The sequence below is a fragment of the Branchiostoma floridae genome, chromosome 15 (assembly GCF_000003815.2).
Source record: "Branchiostoma floridae strain S238N-H82 chromosome 15, Bfl_VNyyK, whole genome shotgun sequence".
Lineage (NCBI taxonomy): Eukaryota > Metazoa > Chordata > Leptocardii > Amphioxiformes > Branchiostomatidae > Branchiostoma > Branchiostoma floridae.
In genome coordinates, this window is record NC_049993.1 from 3,585,336 (window position 1) to 3,609,787 (window position 24,452).

General features: G+C 41.4%; 2 protein-coding genes across 2 annotated transcripts; one reads left to right on the plus strand and one right to left on the minus strand.

Moving 5' to 3' along the window:
- Positions 1–1,076: 1,076 nt before the first annotated feature.
- On the plus strand, positions 1,077–13,377 carry LOC118432192 (polycystic kidney disease protein 1-like 2). The gene is made up of 11 exons (XM_035843722.1): positions 1,077–1,114; positions 1,522–1,720; positions 2,227–2,340; positions 4,094–4,294; positions 9,692–9,806; positions 10,264–10,499; positions 10,835–11,009; positions 11,187–11,813; positions 11,959–12,099; positions 12,537–12,617; positions 12,980–13,377. The coding sequence occupies exons 1-11, from the start codon at positions 1,077–1,079 to the stop codon at positions 13,375–13,377; spliced, it is 2,325 nt and encodes a 774-aa protein (XP_035699615.1).
- A 6,616-nt stretch (positions 13,378–19,993) lies between these two features.
- LOC118432193 (myotrophin-like) lies at positions 19,994–24,452 on the minus strand. The gene is made up of 7 exons (XM_035843723.1): positions 24,332–24,452; positions 23,338–23,427; positions 22,999–23,097; positions 21,782–21,880; positions 20,887–20,982; positions 20,523–20,627; positions 19,994–20,011 (listed from the first exon to the last, which is right to left on the minus strand). Exons 1-7 carry the CDS (start codon positions 24,347–24,349, stop codon positions 19,994–19,996), a joined length of 525 nt encoding a protein of 174 aa, XP_035699616.1. The 5' UTR covers positions 24,350–24,452.

Genomic DNA, 24,452 nt, shown 5'->3' on the forward strand with positions numbered 1-24,452 from the left:
TAGTTATTACTCATTATCATAATTTATGCAGAAAATGAGGAAAACCCACATTTGCTCTGAAAATCTACCATACTAAACTTACTTAAACAATGTTTTGTTTTATCAATTTCTAAACAATAATTGTGGTGATGCAATAATGCTGATAGCATAATAATGTTATTTAACAAGAAAAAATACAATATTTGTGAAAAGTAACGAATTTATTACTTAATTATGCACCATATTCCGCCATCTAAACACATACGTACAATAACTCTTGTCTATTTTCCCGCAAAGATCTTTCTTGTAGGTTCCTTCTGCACATTCTGTCCATATATTGTTTTTTTAATTAATTACAAACATTTTCACTTTCATTAGCATAGGTAATTAGTGCGTATTATCATAATTTATGCAGAATGTCGAAAAACTGTGTTTTACACTAAAATACTAAATTTCTTTAAAAATATTCGGTGTTTACTCATCTAAGCAACTATAACCTGTTGCTGCAATAGCAATAATGAGGAATGCCTTTTATTTTATTGAATAACTTGATATTTATGTAATTAATGATTCATAATTGGCTGGGGTCATTTTTGACCCCACCGAACAAGACACAAACTTTCAAGTATAGCTTATACAATAATGGGCAAAACTCGGCGAAAAATTGGTAGATGTTGTAAGACATGTATACAAACAAATTCATGGAAGGAATTTTTTCTCTGATGAAAAATGTTGCTGTGGCAGATTAAAATATACGCCTGGGGTCAAAAATGACCCCATACGGTCGGATGAGGGTTAAAGCATGTAAAGCGAGTGGTCTATTTTCCTTTTTTTGGTCTCATTTACTCGATGACTTCTGTGTTATTACGTCCCATTCTGTTCTGCAGACGTTCCAAAGTGGCGGCGTGAACACCTTCCTGCTGACCACCCCTGAGCCGCTAGGCGGCCTGGCCAGCCTGACCATGTGGCACGACAACACGGGGGCGGGCCGCCACGCCTCCTGGTTCCTAGAGAGGGTGGAGGTCACCGACCTGCAGACAAACAAGAGGTACCTTTAGTTGACTAACTAAACTTACTTGCTTTGCCTCTTCGACTACATGTATATAGAACCAAATTTCACACGCACGGAGGACGAGTAATGGTTACCATTTATCAGATATAACAAATTCCAATTCTTATCCAATCATCATGCAAAGTAAAAATGTAAAAAAAAACTTTGACGTCGTGGTCTTATGTCTCAACAGGTATCGCTAATTTTCTATGATCTATTTTCTTCTATGACTTATATTTGGTGAATGATAAAAATTGTATCAAAGAAATTATATTTAAGTTCCATGTCCATTTTTTCCTGCTCTGTAAAAAGTAGATATTACACTTTATCCTTTACAAGGAAGGCTCGAAACTAATGTCTGTAATAAAATGTTATTCTGAAGCGTTATAGAGAGCACAATTTGCAGTGCCTTTGATGGTTTTTATTAGTATTTGAAACATTTAGAATTATCTGTATTTGCAGAGCGTTTTGTATTCATTATGGGTTTGCAGGACCCAGTTCGTGTGTAACGACTGGATCGGTGTGGAGCACGGAGACGGCCGGCTGGTGCGGACCCTGCCCCCCGCAGTGGAGTCGGACGTCTCCCTGGGGCAGCGCTTCGGCCTGAAGCTGCGCGAGAAGTTCAAGGACGGGCACGTCTGGCTGTCCGTGGTCACGTCACGGCCGAGGAGCTACTTCACCCGTGTGCAGGTGCGTCCTGTGTGCGTCAGATTTTTGCCGACATATTTGGCTTGGTAGGCTCCATACACAGAGACAGGTGTAAAAGGACGGCCCGATGGGCCTCAATGGCACTGAAGGAGCTACTAGGTGCTAAGTCAAGGCTGTATACAGTCCTCCACCACTATCCCTTACAATACAACTAAGGCTCCCATTCCACTTGACGGCGCTGTCACCGCGCTCTCACGGCGATGGCAAACTTGCCCCATCGCCGTGAAATCGCCGCGATGGCAGAAAAAGCTGAATAGTAACAACATAAGAATATCAAGAGGGTCTCTCATATTTGGATAAAAATCTATGCAGTTACGTACTAAGTTGAAATGCGCATGTAACGTGTAGACGTAATATTCAAACATGCACGCACTTAAAAGGCACTAGAAAAGAGACTTAATGTCAATAGATCATGACACTATATAGCTCAATAGATCATGACACTATATAGCCTTGAACATTCATTACTGTATTTCCCCATATTGTAGCGACTGTCGTGCTGCCTGTGTCTCCTGTACTGCAAGATGATCACCAGCGCCATGTGGTTTCCGGATTCCGAGCAGGGAACATCCAACGTCGTGCTCACCCTTGGATCCATCGAGGTACGTGTTTATATGTTATCTCTCACCAGGACACGGTAGACCTGGCCTCTACCAGGCCCCACAAGTCGCTGGAAACAGTAGCGGGATATCCCTGCGTCGTAAATTGCAAATTTACACCAGCCAACTCCTCTGGTATGCTATTTAGCCAATCTGTACTATTGTACTATTTCGAGCGACACGTGGAGCCTTGTATACGTCAAGTCTGCAGTAGACTTACTTAGACTTAGCAGCTCCCACGTCGTGCGACGCATGAAGAACACAACGGAATTCAAGCGCAAAGACTGCGATGTCCAAACACCTTATCCAACGGACGTATAACGTAAGCAATGGGTCGAAGGTCGTTGGAAGTTGATATCGTCGCCCGTCCCAATTGAGTGAAGCCTAGGGAATTCGTTAGACCAGATCATACGGCCCTTGTGTTTGGCGTATTTCTCTGTAAAACGTTACTCACCAACAGAAGCGAACTTTCAGGCCAAGGGTGTATATCACTCTGCACCGTTCTTATTTCCACTCCTGGGACTGCTGCACCTTCCTTATGCTTGGGAAGTGACAAATTAGTCGTTGCTATCTTTAAAAATATCCCGATTTTCGTTTTTTACAGTTGACTGCGGAAACACTGTTGGTGAGCCTCTGGACCACTCTGCAGGTTTTCCCCGTCAACTTCATTATTGTGCAGATCTTCCGACGATGTCGCCCAAAGGTCAAACAAAAATTCAGTTTCATTGAAATATGTGATAGATACATTTTTAATCTCACAAATTATTAACTATTAGATAGATTCAAAAGGGTAAGAGATACAAAGGTAAAAGCTAGGATAACTGGTAAAGGATTAAAGAGTGAAAGGTAGATGTTAGTATTTTTGTATTTGGATTTGAAAATGACGACAAGATCATTTCACTGGGCCAGCCTAGGCAGCCTAAGCTGGTGACGGCTGACCCAACAATGTTACAGACAAACATACAAAGCTAATTCACATATATATAGAATGCAACACGGTGTATTCCGTATCACCCGAGGTTCCAGCCCGACCGCGGGTCGGATCACCCAACGGCCGAAGGCCGGAGGGTGATCCGACCCGCGGGAGGCTGGGACCGAGGGTGATGCGGAATACACCGTGTTGTATTTTATTTATGTCATACCCACCTGAGAGACCACTGTTTTGATGCGAAATGCGCCAGAAGTTGAACAAATTTGTTGTCTTCGAAAAAAAGCGTTGCAACAGTAATGTTCCAACGTCCGAATCAGGTATTCGAACTTTCGATGGCGCCGCACTCGGCCCACTCGAAACAATTCGATTTATTCGAATGAAGCCCGTGTGACAAGCCCGGGCCGTACGAAAAATTATCACCTGGTCCGGAACACCCGTATCGAACGTTTTCGCCTCACAGGTATGACATAAATGCAAAATAGCATACATAGCGTAATTGATACAGTGTAAAAATAATTGTAAGAGTTAATTAGAATTCAGTATAATGGTGTAATAGATTGAAGGTCGCTAACTGTGAATAATCTAAAACGAGGACAAGAGACGAGCCTTTGTGGGAGCGTCGGTTACCTGTCTAGGTAGACTGTTCCGAAGTCGGGATGTGTACGGAATAAAACAGTTTTTGTAAAAATTAGTCAATGTTGATATGTGAACAGGTTGGTAGGTGGGGGGATATATGAACTGAGGTAAGATAAACGGATAGCTGTAGAAAGATAGATACATAGCATATGTAAGTCGTTGTGCTAACTTTGTGCCGTCTCGTCTCAGGACTCGCCGAAGTCGTCTGGCAAGAAGCTACCGTATTGGTGCCTGTACGTGGGCTGGGCGCTGCTGGTCCTGACCACCCTGGCCTCCGGGTTCTTCCTCCTTCTGTACAGTATGGAGTGGGGGAGGGACAAGTCCGTCCAGTGGCTCACAGCGTTCGGACTGTCCTTCCTGCAGTCCATGGTGGTGGTCCAGCCGGCTCAGGTGAACCTACTCATTTCCTTCGTGAAACGAAGGATTTGTAATCACCGCCGTTTTGATGTCAGGGGTTCGTTTGCCACCCTAACTGGGGAACGCGTCGATGGATGGTTTTGATATTTGGTATGTGGGTAGGACTAGACATGGCAAAGGATTGGTAGGAATTGCGTTACGGCAGGGCGCTGTAGCGGCGTGTTATGGTACTGCAGCAGAACTTCCGGTTTTGCTATTTTTTCTTCGGGACTTGTTTGGGTGACGATTTTTAAGTGGCAGGTAGCTGTGTAAAAGCATAGTAAGGTGTGTAAGTTTTGGCCCCCTAGGGGTTTCGTAGGGGCGGTGAAAGTAATTCTTGTTTGAGGTTTTGAGAAGGAATAATGCAAGCAGGTATTGGTGGATCGTAATGACTGTAGGTATGCAGATAGCTTACGTAATGATGTACATAATTGTATGGTTGTTATGCAAATTAGGAGGTAATTTGCATAATACAATAGGTATGTGTAGAAACCACCTACATGGCATGTCTGTGAACAGAATATCTTCTTGAGGCCAAGACAGATTGATCTGATAGTTGGTACGTGGGTAGCTCTTGAGAAGGAGAAGAAACGTACGAGGCGTTTTTTTGTCTTTTGGCTTTTAACGGTTTTGCAGGGGATGTTTGTACTTGGAAAATAGTGTGTGTGGTGTGGGTATTGCGCAATAGTGTTATATTTAGGTATTACGTCATGCCGATGCGGCGTGGGCTTCAGTTGTGCATGGACTTACCCCGCCCCCACAGGAAGTGACCCCAAAGGTCTAACATTACAGTAACAAGAAAATGGTTTATAGGGACAGTAGTACTGTACATTATACATGATGGGGTGTACATGTTCCCCGTAAGATTTGATAATCTGTAGACCAGGAATAAGGGCAATGATGATATTGTAGACAGCTACAGGGGCGTATAGTATACGTTTTAAAATGGTTGTGCATGTAACAGCTACTACCGGTACATTACATGGTTTATGTACGAAGATAGGGATTGTACATTTAGACATATGGGATACACAATGTAGTGGACTGCATTGTGAAACACAGAATGTTACATCATCATTGTTGCAAGCAACAAGTCGGCAATAATGATCTGTACCGCAGTGGTCGTATATTATACGGAAAGGGGTTGTACAAAAACTAATATTACTTTGTGGAAACGTCCATGCAATGTATTAAGTCGTCCAAATTAACATGTTTTACTCGATAGTACATATGCGGTAGGCCATCGAGTTTTTGTTGAAATCAGTATTAGTTTGCTGTATAAAAATCCGACTCTTATGAACTCAAAGTGTGCAGTCGTTCTACCATGGGATTCCCGAGAATCATACACTATATTAAACATACACGGTGTACTCGGTCCAAGGAAAGATTCCCGAGAATCGCCATGACTATTGGGACAAAATATTATTGATTAAAGCTGTCATTTTTATGTAGTTAGTGAAGTTAGCCCCCTGGCGGTTCCATCGGTTCTAGGGCTTCGCGAACGAGTTCGACCAAACTGTGAAACTGTTCTACTTCCGTCGGCCTTTGTGCGAACTTTCCTCGTGACAAGAACGACGCAGTGGACGGAGCTCGGGGTACACAGTGCGTGTTTCAACTTCAGTGTGCTTGTCAATTATTTGATTCAGTGGACTAAATATACGGTGTGTGTGTAGTAATGTATACTTTGTGTGTTGAGAGTATATACGTACAAAGAAAGCAACAGCGATTCCGACAAAAACTCGATGACCTATAGCCCATGATTATAGAAGGCATTCCCTAAGTTATCTAGAGATAAAAAATTATGGCGATCCGTCAACCCTTCCCATGTTATTACCCTCCAAAGCGATGATGCAATTGAGCACGCACGGAAGACTTGCTGTAAATTCCGGAAATTTCGAACATACTACATGTAGTACACAACTCAGTTAGGCTAATATTTCTCTCTTTGTTAGTGACATGTGTCTTATCTTTGAGTATCCGCTATTATGAAATGAAGTAGGCTTTTAAACTGTCCTCATTATCTATGCAAATTAGCCCCTGATTTGTATAATAAAACTTGATTATGTAAGGTATCTCCAAAGCTATCTCACTCACTCGCTCGCTCACAGCCCATGACAAAAACTATTTGCATTCTAAATACCATGACAATCTTTCAACCCAAATTATTCCACTCCAAACCCTCAAACCACCACACCCTCACCCATTTCACGAAGGTTGAGTTCTACGAACGCTTGTTTATCAGTTAAAAGTCATGATAAAGTTACATCCTATTGTATAAGTTCCAATTACATTTGAGTGGTAGTGACCATGTATAGGATACAGACATAAGCCCTATGGGTTACATACGTACAAACATATGTAGTGTTATATGTATAAAACAATCATCTGTTCTGTTTTGTTTGTCTGTTTGTTTGCTTGCTTGTTTGTTTGCTTACAGTTTTGAACGTCATGCTTTCATTTTGGAAATCGTATCTCAAGCCATTTTTGTTAATGATGATAACTACAAAATGAATAAAATTAACGAAAGTGTACACAATTTGTGGTTACGTGGTTGTTTCCACTTCACCGTTTTCATTTAAGCTTCGCTATGTTAATTATTCACTTCGTGGAACGAAGTGTTTGTGGTCAGTGCTGTTTTGATGTCATTGGGTCGTTTATCAGCGTGATAACTAGGGAACGCGTGAATGGATGGTTTTGATATTTGGTAGGTGGGTAGGATTAGACATGACGAAGGGATGGCAGGAATTGCGTTACGGCAGGGCGCTCTAGCGGCGTGTTATGGTACTGCAGCGGAACTTCCGGTTTTGCTATTTTTTGTTTGGGACTTGTTTGGGTGATGATTTTTAAGTGGTAGGTAGCTGTGTAAAAGCATAGTAAGGTGTATAAGTTTTGGCCGCCTAGGGGTTTCGCAGGGGCGGTGAAAGTAATTCTTGTTTTAGGTTTTGAGAAGGAATAATGCAAGCAGGGGTTGATGGATCTTAATGACTGTAGGTATTCGGGCAGCTTACGTAATAATGTACATAATTTTATGCTTGTTATGCAAATTAGGTGGTAATTTTCATGATACAATAGGTATGTGTAGAAACATTATATAGGGCATGTCTGTGAACAGTCCAGCATCGTAACACCATGACAGATTGATCTGATATTTCGTATGTGGGTAGTTCTTGAGAAGGAGAAGAAACGTACGAGGTGTTTTTTCGTCTAGTGGCTTCTGACGGTTTTTCAGGGGATGTTTGTACGTGGAAAATGGGTTTTACAGTGGCCCTGAGTGGGTATTGCGCAATCGTGCTATATTTAGGTTGTATTACGTCATGCTGCTACCACGCTGCACTTACCCCGTCTCCACAGGAAGTGACCCCAAAAGTCAACAAAAAATGGTACTGTAGGGACAGTACATTATACATGATGGGGTGTACATGTTTCCCATAAGATTTGATAATCTGTACACCAAGAATAAGGGCAATGATGATATTGTATACAGGGGCATATATTGTACATGTAACAGTTACTACCGGTACAATACATTGTTGAAAAAAGCAGGGTTTGTTTTTCACAGTAACTTGTAGTCATTGATGAGATTGTTTATACGGATTGTACATTAGAAATATGGGATACACAATGTAGTGGACTGCATTGTGAAACAAAGAATGTTACATCATTGTTGCAAGCAACAAGTCGAAAATAATTATCTGTATTGCAGCAGTTGTATATTATAGTTAAAGGGGTTGTACAAGAAAACTATATTACTTTGTGGAAACGTCCATGCAATGTATTAAGTCGTTAATATTGACATGTTTTATCTCGATAGCCCATTATTCACATTGGAAGTATATAACGTACTACATTGCAGAGCTAGGTAGCAATTTGCATATTTAATATATATATATATATATATATATATATCTACAAATATCTCTTTTTTTCAGTTACAAATGTAATACATATACGTTTGACTGTCCTGTTATGAAATGCTGCGGATTAATTAATTGTGCAAACTAGCCCCTGGTTTGCATAAAATACTTGATTATAGAAGGCATCCCCCAAGTTATCTAGAGATCAAAAAGCATGACGATCCGTCAACACTTCCCGTGTTATTACCCTCCAATTTAAAGGGATGATGCAATTACGCATGTGCGTAAGACTTGTTGTAAATTCCGGGAATTTTTACCAAGGCCACAGCAAGTAAATTTTACGGATGACATCCTCTGCAGACTGCAAAAAAAGTGCGATGGGACGAAAAAAATAACAAGATAGGTAAAAACAAACAAGATGGCTTCATTTTCAAAAATAGGCACCATAAAGCTGTGACCACTGTTGTAAAAAGAATTAAAGAGACAAAACATGGCATCAGAGCCAACAAGGCATTCATTCCTGTTATAAGACATGTACTGGTGTGGTAAAAGTGACACTAGTGTGGTAGACTGGCATCATCAACAAAGTTGGTAAGCACACTCATAGCTTCCATAAATCCATTAAGTTTTATTTCTACAACTACAGTCCTGGGTACCTCGCAAGTGTCACTTGTACAAGTACAATCATTAGGCTACAACAAAATATATTTGCTCATTTTGGTACCTTATCGTCATGTTGACGGTCCCTGCAGAAGAAAAAAATTCTTGTTTTTTTTCCTGAAATCAGGCGAACATTAATGCGCGCGCGGATGTCATCCATAAAATTTACTTGCTGTGGCCCAATCGAACATACTAGTACACTACTCAGTTAGGCTAATATTTCTCTCTTTGTTAGTTACATGTGTCTTATGTTTGAGTATCTGCTATTGTGAAATGAAGTAGGCTTTTCAACTGTCCTCGTTATCTATGCAAATTAGCCCCTGATTTGTATAATAAAATTTGATTATGTAAGGCATCTCCAGAGCTATCTCACTCTTTCGCTCGCTCACAGTTCATGACAAAAACTATCTGCATTCCAAATACAATGACAATCTGTGAACCTAAATTATTCCACTCCAACGGGATGATGCAACTACATAGGCGCGGAAAAAATCCTGTAGAATTCCGGACAATTTTGCCAATCGGACGTATCATATACTGTTAGCCTAGCCCCTGAGATGTCTATAAAAAACACCCTCAAACCACCACACCCTCACCCATTTCACGAAGGTTGAGTTCTGCGAACGCTTGTCTACTTTTGATTTTAGTTATGGCAAACTGCAAGTACGGGACAAATTTGTACTTGGCAACATAGAGCTTTGATTTTGCTTCGTTTTATTAAAGATTATTTCATTCTTCTTCATTATTTTCCGTAATATTATATCATATTGTACCTTGCTTTACATAAATAGAGGCTGTAAATTGTTTTTAAGCCTTATGTTTATGTTTTATGGGTTTTATTTATTTGCTTATTTGTTTTTTTACAATTATGTTGAAGGCCATTCTCTTGACCTTTGGAACCACAATCCTCTGTGCTTGTCGTAACAAGAAGAGCGCTACCAACGACGGTGTGGATGAGGATGTCGAAGCGGGAAAACTTCAGCCTGTCGATGGCAAGTATTACACATCGTTGTGTGTAATATATCTATTCCCATTTAAATACGGTCTTCTAATCACGCTGAGGCGTACTCCAATCCCTATAGAAGGGGGAGGCGGGTTCCTGAGTTTACTTGCACGATGTGTGCCTCTCCTCAAGCACGATTTTTACTCTTCCAGGCTCAGCAAAACAGCATGGACGTTGTGACATCAAGCACAGAAACACCACAGCTCGGTGCTGCAGCTTTGCTTAACATTTAATTGCATCCATCTGTGTTGTGGGTGACATAACTGGAAGAGAATCAAGCTGTCCCTTGGGAAGGGTACTTGGCACGACTTACCCTTACCGTGGAGTGACGCCCACCGAGCCAAACGGCTAATCTGTCAAAACATGTGCCAAAAACACACACGGATCTGATGCGCCAACATTTGCCACCAAGAATCGTAATTATTTTTATATCTCTCCGTACGTAGAAACCCTCCCTGCTCAGCCCAAGAACGCCTGGTCAGACCCTGAGGAGACGGAACAGCTGAAGCAGCAGCGCGCCGAGAGGAAGAACTGGCTACAGCTGACCGACAACAGCAGGCGGTGCATGGTGGGTATCATCATCATCGCTGCCACCCTGCTGATGGTCAATGAGGCGTGGAGTCCTTCCGCCCCTGCCATCAACCAAGGCCTCACAGCTGGTTTCTTAAATGGGACCGACTCGGTAGGTTCACTCGTATTTTCCTGGATTGTTTTTTTGCAGCTACATTGTTGCTAAATTTAAGCATATTCTATTCAAGAGACAGAATATCGCATTTTACACCAATTATTCGTCAGTGCTCATAGAAGGAATGGACTCCAAATAATCTCTTGTATTCTATTCCCTACGTTGGTCTCGATGTGGTTTCCATTTATTTTTGAGACTTTTTAAAACATTTCAGGAAGATCTTATTCAGAAGATGTTTACTTCGCAAACGATATCACAATTCATCACAGTGTCTTCTACACCTACCAACCATTTTGATATTGTCTTACACTAACCAATGAATTTTGTTCCAGGTTAAGGCGCATGAGGATGTGCTGCCGTGGCTTGAAGGTGACTTCGCGCATCAGCTGTACCCAACACAACAGTACAACGGCGACGCGCTGGGCTGGAAGGACGGGGTGTTCATCAGCAACATGCCTGCTTACCGTTTGGGACCGATTCGCCTCGGACAGTTCAGGGGGCACACCGGTACAATCAATCAATCAACCAATCAATTATCAATCAACCAATCGATCAATTGATACAATTTTAGAAATGAAAATTTCTTTTCATTGTGTGTTGGTGCAAATACCTATGAATTGGAATTCAAAAGAAGTATACGATGGGTAATTAAGACTTCTTGATAATTTATCTTCATTTTCTCAGGAATGTGTGACGTTGCACCGTCGGCTCTCCGCTCCAACCAGACGTGCCTGAGTTCATACGTCAGCGGGATAGCAGGCGAGGCCCTCGCGTCCTTCCCAGAGTCGAAGCTCGCAACCTTCAGTCGCGTTGTCCACGGTAAAAGGGCCTCATACAGTGGACCCGGCTACAGCGTCGAGCTCGGCGAGATAAAAGCGGAGATGATGGAAGCGCTGAAGGTTCTGAAGGCAAACCAGTGGATTGACCCGTTCACGGCCGCTCTCGTGCTGGACGTCACGCTGTACCACGCCAACACCGACCTGGCCAGCACAGTGTCCGTGCTCTTCGAGTTCCCTCCAACAGGGGGTGCCATCACGACCCTCCAAGTCGCCACATTCCCGCTGGCCGCGCGGGGCATCGCTACCACCATCCTTTTCGTGGCCAAGGCAGTATTCGTCGCTTGCCTCCTGTACGTCATCATCCGTCTTGGGAAGAAAGCGCGCAAGGAAGGGAGGACCATCCTGCTCCAGCTCTGGACCATAGTGGACGTGGCGTCGGTCGTGGCGGCGCTCTACGTCATCGGGGCGATCGCGATGAAGGACGCCTTCGCGGGCAAAGCAAAGGCGTTTATCCGCCAAGAACTACAGAAGGGTACGCTATTTGCTGTCTACATCTTGTACCTCCTTATTTAGTTTATTACTGATTCAATCAGTATGAATCAAATTGTATTGTAAGATAAAAATGTAGGTATCTTTTAACCTTTGTATGAATATGAACATATACGTTTCCTGTACAGAGCAACGCGGCTTCGTGGACCTGTCCGATGTCGCCTTCTGGAGTCACCAGTTGGCCTCCGCTGTCGCCATGGTGATGTGGTTCAACCTGGTGAAGATCTGCAGCCTGATGAGTGTCAGTGCCCGGGTCCGCACGTATCTCGGTGAGTTGTGATAGGGCGCTGACAGTCACGTGAGTATGACGTCGTATGACAGTCACGTCATAGTGACGTCAGTTAGTGTTCGCCATGTTGGTGGGTTATAGGCCCGTGTGAATGGTGTAATCAGTTAATGTCTTTGTGTATCTAGAGACTCGTTCTTTGCCTTTACCTATCAATGAAGCACCAGATTATTCACAACCAATTTCCTTTCTTGTAACCATGACTTGTGCATTCCGGACAACTGGAGACCTAAAACCAAACCAAGCTAGCCCATTCACCATCTTCGACCTATCTACCAGTCTAACATGGCGGCGGCTATCTGCCTAGAGTTTTTAACGATAGTTCATTTTTTACATCCTTCATTATGTATTGCAGCTGTCTGGTTCTTCGTCCAGGAAATGTGGCTGGCTGTGTCTTATCTATAGTTATCTCCTCTCCAGATGTCCTGATCCATACCCGCCTGCAGCTGCTGGGCAGCCTGGTCATCTTCATCCTGACCGTCGCAGGCTTCAGCATGTTGGGTGAGTTGGCGATTTAGCAGCCGTAATAGTTAAGGATAGGTATGATATGGTACGATAGTTGAACATACAAGCAGTGGGCTATCCCCCTTCTAAAAACCTGTATGGACAGGAGTTCGGAAACGGAGATGGGCCCCACTCGATGCTACATTAAGTGAGGGGAAAACTTTAGATTTGTTATGGTTTACGTTTTGCACTTGTGTTATCTATTGTATCTTACAGCGTCCCATTGTAAAGTTCTGAACGAGGGCTCCGCATTGTCCAGTTCCAGCCATGATGTAAATTCTGAAACATGACCAAACACCACATACCTCACAATCACAGATTGACAGTTGCTCGCTTCTTAACGGCTTCTGTCCTCCCAGGTCACCTCCTGTTCTGCCCGTACGTGGAGACATTCCGGTCCCTGACCGCCGCCACAGCCGGCCTGACGTTCCTGCCGTGGGGAGACGTCAGCTACGACGTACTCGCCACGCCCAGCGACGTGGTGGGACCCCTGTTCCTCCTCACCTCCAGCTTCACCCTCCTGTTCCTGGTGCTCAGCTTCACGGCCGGCGTGTTCGTCAGCGCGACGTCCGCCATGATGGGCGAGAAGGGCAGGGGGAAGGTCGCCGCGGCACGGCAGCGGAGGGAGAGGCGCGCCAGGGCCGCTAGAGAGGCCGGGGACGCCGCGCCTCCAGCGCGTAACGATCTGCACTACTGCAACTGCGATGAGGGCAACGAGTGCTTTGGTCAGACCCACACAGCTGAAACACGGGTCTAAATCAAACCACTTGTGATGAGCCTGCATTGTACAATGCCAATCACTGGGCTCAAAGTACATCCACAGTAAGGTTCTTTCCTCGGACTACTAAGATATGGAACTCTCTCGATGACAACCTGTTCCCTCCTCTACAACCTTTAAAACTTCAAAACCAATAATCATCGCTATCTCCTTGCATAATGATGTTTACTATCCATCAACTTACTTCATTGCCTAGAAGTGGTTTTATGGCCTTACTTTGAACAATCCCGACCTCGACCGGAAATGGACATGAACTCGGAATACTAAATTTTATTTGGATAGTCTTTTTTTATCAAGTTTATTTTTGTTTCAAGTGATACAAGTGATTGTTTATGTTACTTACATGTGTGTAACTGTTACATTATTACCTGCTTGAAAAAAAGCAGGTATTGATTCTGGTAGGGATCTTTGTGATTCCGGACCGATATCTTTAGAACCTCCGGATGGATTGCAATCACGTTTGCTATGGGGATAGATTTTGTGAGCCATTGTGCTATAGCGCTCATTAGAAGTTTGCTGCAGTTTTGTGGTTCGTTTTAAAAAATATGTTTACACCTTTTTTTTTTCCTTTTTTGAGTAGAGTGGTCCCAGTAACTGATAGCCAGCTGGGCAATTAGGCACCACTGTGTGCGGGGTGAATCACTGTATACACATTAGGGATATGAAGCCGATAGCTGCACAGTCTAGTAGAAAGAGTAACTGTGACCATCCCTGTCACCTCTGTATGGAATGAACCAATATATACACATTAGGGATATGTGCCAGGTGCAGATGTAACAATAGGAAATAAAAGGGAAATGGTAAGGTCACTAGAAATGTGTAGTTTTGGATTTACCATATTTACCACCATTTACCGTAGATATATAAGAACTATGATGGAGTAATTTTGCCAGACGTCAAACCATATCAACCCCACAACACACCATACGCACCGTCACAAAACAGAATATTTCATGCAGGTTTGAGCTTTCAGACTCTTGTTTGTTTATGTTCCTTGATTGATATCACTTGTAAATTGTACTGCTGCCATTGACATCTATGATTTTCACTTGAATATTAAGTTACAAAGCATGATGAACTGCTATATACTTCACATACATGCCTTACCTTTTGTGTTAGATCCACTTTTGGTGGGTCGCTACTTTAATAGAGGTGACTGGCTTTAGATGAAAGGGGTAATCATTGAAAATCAAGTTCAAAATTGAATGTAACTCGACGTAAATATCACTTGCATTTTTGGCAAAGAGGAAAGTTTTACTACTAAATCGATGTCCAACGTCTCATATCAGTATGGCATGGTCATAAGAAAAAGAAGGGAAATTGCATTATTTTCAGGATAGGTCTTAAGCATTTTCGACAAATGTTATCAAAGTTGTGTAAAAACAAAACATTTTGGCTTTTTTTATTCTGTATTTCTGATAGCCTGTACTGGCAGTGACAAGTTTTTCAGTTCTTTCAACATTACTGCTATTCTATTAAAGGAAAAAATGTTATGTAATTTAGCATATCTTTCGTGATAAAATATTCCTAATATTTACTAATTTAATGACGTAATCGGCCAAAATCCAACATGGCAGACCATATTGCCAGATTAAGTATAACTAGCTTATTATCCAGATAAACCAAAAAAGCCGGTCTGAATAGGGTTGGATCAAAGGATGCTGCTTGCAACTAACGCGAGTGCCTACTTTGATTGCATGAATTGTACGAATGCTTGCAGAGTAGAGATACACAGAAAAATTAGCAAGAAAGTACAATATCTGTTCGATCGAATTGAATGTAACTTCATCAGATAAAGAAGCAAAAAGTCTGACGGTAAAAGGTATCAATCAAATCTTCGTATTGATTCTGGTTAGAATTCAAAATAGCCTGCTCGGAAGAAGAAAAAATACCGGCTGTATTCATCTATTTTCAGGATTTGTCACATGTCAACAAACTTATCTAAATTTCCGACAAGTGTTATCGTATCAAATTTTTATGTAATCACAGTTGGGCCGAAAAATGTGACTGGCACTTTGGAGGAAACATTTTTTTTTTCAACTTCAACACTAAATCAAATGACTACCTTGTAAAATCAACTCTACAGCGAAATATTTGTCCGACGATTTGACTCGAATAAACTTTGATTGACTTGCTATTTCAGCATGTGTCTTTATTTTATACTGACAAGTTAAGTAGCATTTGTTGTCATCTGCTAAATGTGACACCAATCATTTCAAGTACATCAAGCAAGCCTAAGAAACAAAACACAAAACAAATTATTCTTTCATTCCCTTCCCTTGTAATAATAGTCCTTTGTAAGATAGATAAGTCTTCAACAAGCTACACACAATCACTGATAGATATAGGTCCAGCGCTGTTCCTCGCATGATAAGGCTACTGAATGCTTGATTTCCCTTGCTTGACACACAATCTTTGTGTTTTGAACTATTAATCTCAAAGATTTATACAATATATGAATGAAAATATCCTATGATTCTATGAACAGTTTTAATTTCAATGTCTCGTATCTGTATGGCCTGTAATGGTCATGTTGATGTCACTAATCGATGTTTTTAATCTGTGTACCGTACAGTAGTGCTTTTGATCGACATTTTTTTAAACTCGTGTAATGCTATATGTATTTTAATAATCAGGGTCATCAGCAATATCTTACTTAACTTTTGTCGATTTTAATACTATAAAGTTTCCCACGCAATTCAGCCCGAGCTAGCAACAGCCACCATTTCGTTACCTTTTGATATACGCAATTTAGAATTCGTTCGTTGAATAGTTGCTAGTTCGTCTTTTGGTCAATCATGAAGTTCGACGTTCCAATCATGACATCTTACCATTGAAGGTGAAGAAACACAGGTAGAAACTCCGGTTTTCAGACGAGCACGAGAAGGAGCAAATTGCCATGATATTCTATTCTCGTCCTTTTAACGAGATTCAAATGTCGCACAGTCAAAGAGTGAAACATGATAAAACACTCAAACGACGGTATTACAAAGGCATCCCCGAGGTAATGCCTTCTCTATCTTGGGAGACGCATGTAGAAGTCAGAAAAGAGCAGGATGAGGCTATAGAAATCCACTTAAGTCTTCAATAGTTTATAATAGAGATACCATTCCTAGTGCGTAGCATTAGAGATGTTATTCCTAGCGCATACTCTTAAGGGATCATGACAGCTCAGTCACAGGCAGTTTAAGGCCTGTGACAATTTTGGTCGAACATGAAATTCGAACCACTGCGTGACCTCAGGTAAACCCCGCCGGGCCGGAGCGTTTTTAGAACGGTCCAATGTCAGTACCTAATGTTACATTGCGAAAACAGGAACTTACGATGCACGGGCCACACTAACTACTTTTCTTGAGACTTATTAATGTTGCATGCTAAAGATATTGATCTAGTATTTATCAAATATCGGCATAACTAGAAGCGGTTAACAAAAGGGCACCCCCGCGAGAGCTGCAAGTGGTACAGTCCGAACATGTGTTCCGACCCCCCGGGGTGTGGAGTGGCGGGAAAACAGCGAGGCGCTCATACTTCAAGGAAACAGCAAAATGATGCTATAAATCGGTATTTCTAGCCCAAAATGATTGTATGCCAGTTGACTGATGCCTTATAAGGCTACTGCTTGCGAAATTTCGCATTGATACAACAGCGATTTAACAGATACAGCCATAAAACATTCATATTTTACTATCGGTTAACGTTATGTACAGTCAAACATGTCTTACTTGGGCGCAGTTCTTGTAGGGTAAGTAGTGTTTCGTCGGCCCCTGCCCACATCAGGGCACCAGTTTTATTACGAGTTTTGGGCAGATTTAGGTTCATTAAACCTTAGACCTTCAGAAATCAAGCGGGTCTTCTTGCAATATCTTTAATTTCCGTGGCTGTATTGATATTTGTACGAAAAATACCAAAAAATTGTCAAAAAATTCTGTTTTTGGCCCAAAATTGAGCCTTACCTAGGTATAGCGGCACGATCCCCAGGCATATTAGATATCACAGAGATATAATCTATTACTCCAGAAAATATGACTCAGTTAGACAATCATTTCATAGTGGGCACAGACCCATTTTAATAGCATCCCTATTTTTTACCCAAAAATGGTTTTTTAAACCCAAAATATTGAGGATGCACAATTTTCTTGTCATCATATTTTGAATATGGGTGAATTACGTTAACTGGCCAAAAATTGTTGAAAACAGATGGTTACATCGAAAGTTATGGCCATATAACTGCTCGACTGAGAATCTACAGGTGTCACAGGCCTTAAACTGCCTGTGGTGGAAAGTCTTATGATGTGTCAGTCCCTGTTTGACGCACAGCAGGTAAGTCACGCCTATCCGCCTTAAGAACCTACGTCGTTCTTTATTGTACTCTCTGTTAATCTTCTGAATCGAGACACGTCTTAATTGATATCCCGCAATAAATAAGACGTCAGACAGGTAATTGAGCTCAGGTGTGTAATTGTATTGTCGCATTATCTTACCATCTTCGTCCACGAGGTGCTCTGTAAGTCCAATTACTTACAAGAGCTGAATGAGAAATTGGTGAGGAAGAAACGAATAGAAATTCAAACGACGACAACGTGCTGTGAATATGACAAGAAGTAACGAAAAGCAGTTGAAATGTTCACGATGGTCAAATTTGGCCCCAAAATTTCCAGACTTCTATATGGGGTATTAGAACACGAATTATGTTCGATCTGACGTGATCGAACAGAACGGGCGTTCTATTGGAGGTCACCCGCGGTCACCCGCAGGTTGTTACAGTAAACACGCAGAAAACGCCCTTACTTTCCCGGGTGCCGTGCGTCAGAGGAACAACAAACATTTTCACAAATAAAAACCACAATCTGGCCAGGTTAATTTTGCTGCCGTTCAGTTTGAAACATGTGACATGTAACAAAGCTGCTGGCGTCATTATTGGTGACATTGAATGTTACAACACTTGTTTACGGCGGTATCAATTACTATATATCACTATCAGTGCGACTCGACATAGGACCAAACATGGTATTTAAATCGCTTGCAAAACGCGTGCAAATCAACTCTTTCAGGACTTATATTGTCGACAACTAATATCTCCAGCCTTGTGTCTTAGGGATTTTCGGAACATGGAGGCAATTTTGAATTACGAGTCTTTGAGTGTAAAAACTTGAAAAAATTACGATTTTTCGACCTTATATTGGCTATAAAAATAGTTTTAAGTAGAAGTTGAAAAATCCCTAAGACAGAAAGTTTGATCTTAATATCATTACCTATGTGAAATAAAAGATTTGGATTTTCAGTCAAATTTAGGACCAATCTAAATATGGTATTTGTTTTTTTGGCGCACCGAACACCCTTTCTAAATCAACCAACTATGCACATTTCAGAAGACATTGAGACAAAACTGTGTAGCACATGTACACGGTAAGACTTGACGTGTACACACTGCCAGTTTTCATTTAATATCGACAAGGCATGTGCGAGAGGTTGTTTTTCAAACTATCACGATATGTTAGAAGATGTTTCAGTCACCGTCAGCCCTCCGCGGGGACCGCGCGGGAGCTCCGGTAACCCGATACTCTGGGTTCGAATGGAAACTTTTCGGCCAAATTTGACCATCGTGAGAGTTGGATTGTCAAAAATTTGTCAAAAAGTTCATTTTTGTTTTGGAAATTAAAGTAAGAGTTCAACTTAGATGAGAGCGACATCTTTCAATACAGATTAAGTTTCAAGTTAAAATTGTAGTGCGACAGGAGTAATACTGCATTGAAGCTAGTTGATAAAAAGGAGATAGTCGATCAGCCGGTTGGGTAGAGGAAGTGTCCTTACGTGCTGTAGTCTCTCTGGTCCGATGATGTGCCTGATGCGTCTTCTGCACTGCCATTTCAGGAGAACTAGAGAAGGAACACAGCAAGTGTTTGATCGTAGAGTGCAGCGGGGATAGAACCTTTCCCTATTTATTGTGTAATTAGATTCGTGCATTTACTATTCCACTATGTAAAGTATTAATTTTAGCCTGGAGTTAGCAAAACATTTTACGCCATCAAAAACATCTTAAGAATGGAATATCATAAATTAAAGATGGTGTACGTAAACCGGGTAAAGCATGGCAGCATATTCAAAATAACATTTACATATGAATGTATACCTGGATATCTTTGAAATAAAGGTTAACACTTTTAAGAGATAGTTTAACATAAGAACAGCCCACAAGTATCTTAAATCAATTTAGGCAGACTGTGTGGCTTTATCTTACTGTTGTTAATGATCGACACAACACGCTAAAACACTAAAACACATAGTATTATACTACACACACACACACACATGTATATACACACACGTGTTCACCCAAACACACAGACATACATCACACAATCACTACATGTGCATACAAACATTCGCACACGCATACTCATACACACCAGGGTTGTAGCCAGCCTGAAATCATTTTCAGTCCCCTTGATTTTGAATGGGAATCCTATCGAGCACCAAAGGCATGGCGTGACGTTGCGCGTCATTTCTAGGGGGTCTGGGTCCCAGAAACTTTTTAAATCAAGACCCTCTGAACCACTATTTCCTGCATTTTGAGGTGCAAATGTTGCTTGTAGACTTAGATGTTCAATGGCATCTGTTTTGGTGAAGAAGAACACATGGGTTTCAGTTTTTTTTTTTATATCTTTACATGTCAATTTTTGTCTGTCCCAGGGGACGGAATGGGGAATTTTTTTTCAGTCCCCTGCTGCAAAATTCCTTCAAAGGACTGAAGGGCATGTGCTGGCTACAACCCTGATACACACACAAACACCGTACATACATACGACTAGGTATACACACCTATACATTCAAGTACAAACACATACACACACATACGAATACGAACCGACACAGATATTGAAGACTGGTACTTGCACAACCAATAAGTAATAGGAAAGTGCTCACCGACATTTTAGATATTTGTACCATCTTCCGAACCATATTTTTGTCTTACCCTGTGTGAAAACAATTACATGAATTATTCTTAAGTTAAGAAAAAGTGCTGTTAGATAAGGGTTATAAAAAGTTGATCCCATTTAATGCATTTTATCGAAAGCTTTACCGTTTTAAGAAGTTCAAATTCAGAAAAAGTACTTTGGTCTTACTTGGTACTCTCGAAAAGCTTTCAGCACGGCCTCTCTATGTTCACGTGTAACAGGCTCTCGACATCCTAAATGCTGTCCAACTGATTCTTCTGCTGTTTTACTGTCCTGGTAACAAAAAGAGTGAACGTTTCGTTATGGAGCTCATAAGGAGTGTTTACGAGGCCGGCAACAGCCTGCTACAGTTGCAAAGTCAAACCGATGAGACGTCGGGAAGTTTACAGGCGGTTTTGGCGACGCCTCTGGAACGGAGCGTCCCTTTTGCCTTTTGGATGCATATCAATTATTAAATCCAACACATTAAAATCGTGTGACGACCTACATTAAATATGATAAAGTCTCAAGGTGAAAAAAAAATGTTAAGTACTTTGTTTTGAATAGTGCTGTCGGCACCGGCCGTCAGAAGCTCTTTGACACACTCGGGATGACCATATGTAGCAGCATTGTGTAGGGCGGTGTTTCCCTGTAAAACAAGAGTATGAAATTTAAATTAGTTTGATACAAAATTACATAGGCTTAGATCCCCCGTGTCTTATGATAAATTGGGCAGTAAGCAGTCACCATTCCAGGCGCTTCGTTTTTGAGCTAGAGTGTCAACTTCCTTCAGGGTGGGCCAATGTCCCTTGTATGAAAGTTTGAAAATAAGTTAAACCCTTCCCGTGCCAAGATGGCGCACAGGGCGGTGCCCATCTCTGTTTCATTAGCCATGTGCCACACGCAACGCAAGCACTACATCAGGGGGCTAGTCCAATGGAATATGACCTTGTTGTGTTGAGTGGTGTTAAACAACATTTTCATATTCTAAATCCAAAGTACCAGCATGTCCTGTTGGTTTGAATCCGCACCACCTTGTATTAGAGCGTGCACGGTTCTCGCATGGCCGCTGTAGGAAGCCGAATGTGTTGGCGTGATTCCCTGTAAAACAGGACGTGCTTTTGAAAAGCTGACATTGGGTCCTTGCGAGAATTCAGTTTTAGTTCAGTTAGGTTCAGAATTAGGTGATTATATAGGGGGTGGGTTTGCCAATTGCGCATAAACTAATGCACTAGTAATATTGAAAATTTACAAGCAATTTATGCGAAAAAAAACACAACAGTGCCGCAGTGAACGAACCCCGTAGTGACGCACCGTTGCCGTGAGTACATTGAGAGTCAAGCTTTAGCATGCATTAAGCATGGGTTGCATTGGAAGATCTTTATGCAGCATTTGCTTTGTATCCTTGCAGATACACAGCGTGATTTTTTTTGGTTAGATATACTCACACTGCTATCTATAGCATTTGGATCTGCTCCGGCTTTGAGCAATATTTGCACACTTTTTGTGTAACCTTTGTGAGCTGCGTAGTGAAGCGGTGTAAAACCCTGAAACAAATACGAATGGCAACAACACTGGTGTTATGAAGATATGAGCCAAATGGGAAACTTTAATCGTGTTTTCAGAAAACCTTGTCCAGTCTAAACAAAGAAATTCGGGCGGAAAACTCTGTCCAGTCTGATAAGAGGGTCTGCATAAGGGTTCCTGACAATGCTTAAAATTACTCAGAAAGCACTCACGCTAAACTGATTCACATAACTAAAGAATCAGTAGCATAATGAGCAACCCAAATGTGCTATATATAACCATAAGATTTTTAAAACAATTGTTGTATACTTAGTAGCTAACAACGTATACCCCCATGCAGACCCCTTTTTCAGACTGGGCAGGATTTTCCGCAGTACAGACTGGACAGGGTTTTCAGAAAACCCACTTTAATCAGGACATTATCTTAATACTTATTATGTAAAAAGATTTTAACCTCATAAGCAGTAGTTTCGAGCCTAGGAAGTAGTTTGCTCTTGTCAGAAATTGCCCTGGCGTACAGGAAGGAAATAATTCATTATCGTTGTATTAGGCGGTGCTAATTGGATGATATGGATGAAATCGGTTTCCAAATATAAGAAAGTTGCGAACCATACTCTGAATCGCACAAAGCAGGTGCAAAATGAAAGAAAAATATATCTTAAAACATAAACTAATATCGTGAAATGTGGAGGTCAATTCCAATGACAAAGAATAAAATATAAAATAATAAAAATGAAGAATCTATATTGCTCGGTATATCATGCTCGGTGTACATGTGCTATGTTATTGTTGAGTCTTTCTGACCACTTAACTACTTTAATTTCAGTAATAACAAATGCAACTTTATTTTTGCAAAACCGTGTTTATTTCATTCACAATCCCACATCGATGTAGATGTTCCCAGAGTATGTCATCAATGTATAATTAAATCAACATGGCCTTAGCGATGACCAGTCGCCACAGCCAATCTGATTACCCTACCCATAATATTTGCTATTCGGGAAGGGATTACTAGCCAATCACGTTGCTTCTTGACTGCAAGTGGCGTCGTGATTGGCAAATGACTGCTGGTCAGCGATTGCGCAGTGAGAAGCACAGATCGTATGTCTGCATGCCAGGGGCGTTGCTTCATACTTACCTGCCAGTCTCTTTTGTTGGGATCAGCACCGGCTGTGAGTAGAAGTTGCACTGCTCCTGCATTCCCATTCCCTGCTACCCAGTGAAGTGGAGTGGCATTCTGAAATTTACATCAAGGCAAAAGTCTTCGTCTACTTGTGTCATCTTGCAAAAACAAAGAAAAAAAAACTGTGCCGTACGTGTACGCACAACTTCAAACACCTGCACTTAGCATAGATACCATGATTTTTATTCTACTTACGAGTACATTGCAAAATGATTATATGATTAGAAGATGATCACTGATTAGAAATCAGACCAGATAATTTCCCTTAATAAAAGTTGACAATTGTTCACCGACGTTTTTGCCTGAAACATCCGGGTTAGTTCCTTCATCTAATAGTTGCTGTAATCTTTCTGTGAAGCCATGCTCCGCAGCAGCACACAGTTCCTGTGACATAAAAAGATCATACCATTACATAGATGTGCTTTGGGAGTGACTGCCAGTGTATGTTCGTGTGTGTGTGTGTGTGGGGGGGGGGGGGTGTTGGGGGTGGGGGTGTAATAAAGGATCATTTATATGACCTCAGCTTTTTGATACAAAATAGACTAATAAGTTTATGATTGTATGCCACTTTTGAGTGATTAGATATGGGTGCTTTCAAAAAGGAAGATCTTCATTGTGCTCTTGTTGTCTATCACAAGTCTGCCATGTGCCTAACTGATTACCCCACCCCACGGGACCTCCTGGTGACCAGCATGATGTTGTTTACAAACAGGAGCGTCTACTTTAGGAGGGGATAACCTTCTGCGGTTTGTTTTTGCACAGTTCAAGAACACTAGGAAGTTGAAATAATGATGCAAATATGCTAAAAAGTTGCTGTATATATACGGTCACTATAGGCTAGTTACATTAAGTTTTTTTTTCTGGAGAATATTTCAGTTTTGAAGCCTAAATCTTACGTAGTATACTTTTGATACAGTTTGTTTGTCGGTAAATCTTGCCGAATTGTTTTATCCTCCATGAAAATTCATGATTTTGCGAAACATTTTTGACACAAAAAATAATGTCTGTCACTTGTGCGCTGCTAATTAGTAAGTAACTTGTGCGGTGGTGCCTTCAGTTAAGTTCTTATGTGATTTCCAAGACAGTTCTTCGAAAATCATAGTAACTACAGATAAAAAAATAATTACTAACATAGGATTGAATAGATGGTATGTTCACAATAATATAACAAAGTAGTAAAATGTCCATTTTGGAGCAAAAAGTCATATTCGAGCTCACGACAAAATTGGTTTTGCCTTTAAGGAAATAGCATGTCAAAGTTACAACACAAATGATAAAGTAAACTAACCCTTTCCTTGTCGTTCATGTCCGTCCGTTAACGTGAGTCCTCCGGCCAGCTGCTACTGTTAGGAGGGTTATCAATAAGTCTTGTGCTTCAATCAGATTTTATCATATAGCCAGGCGACGCG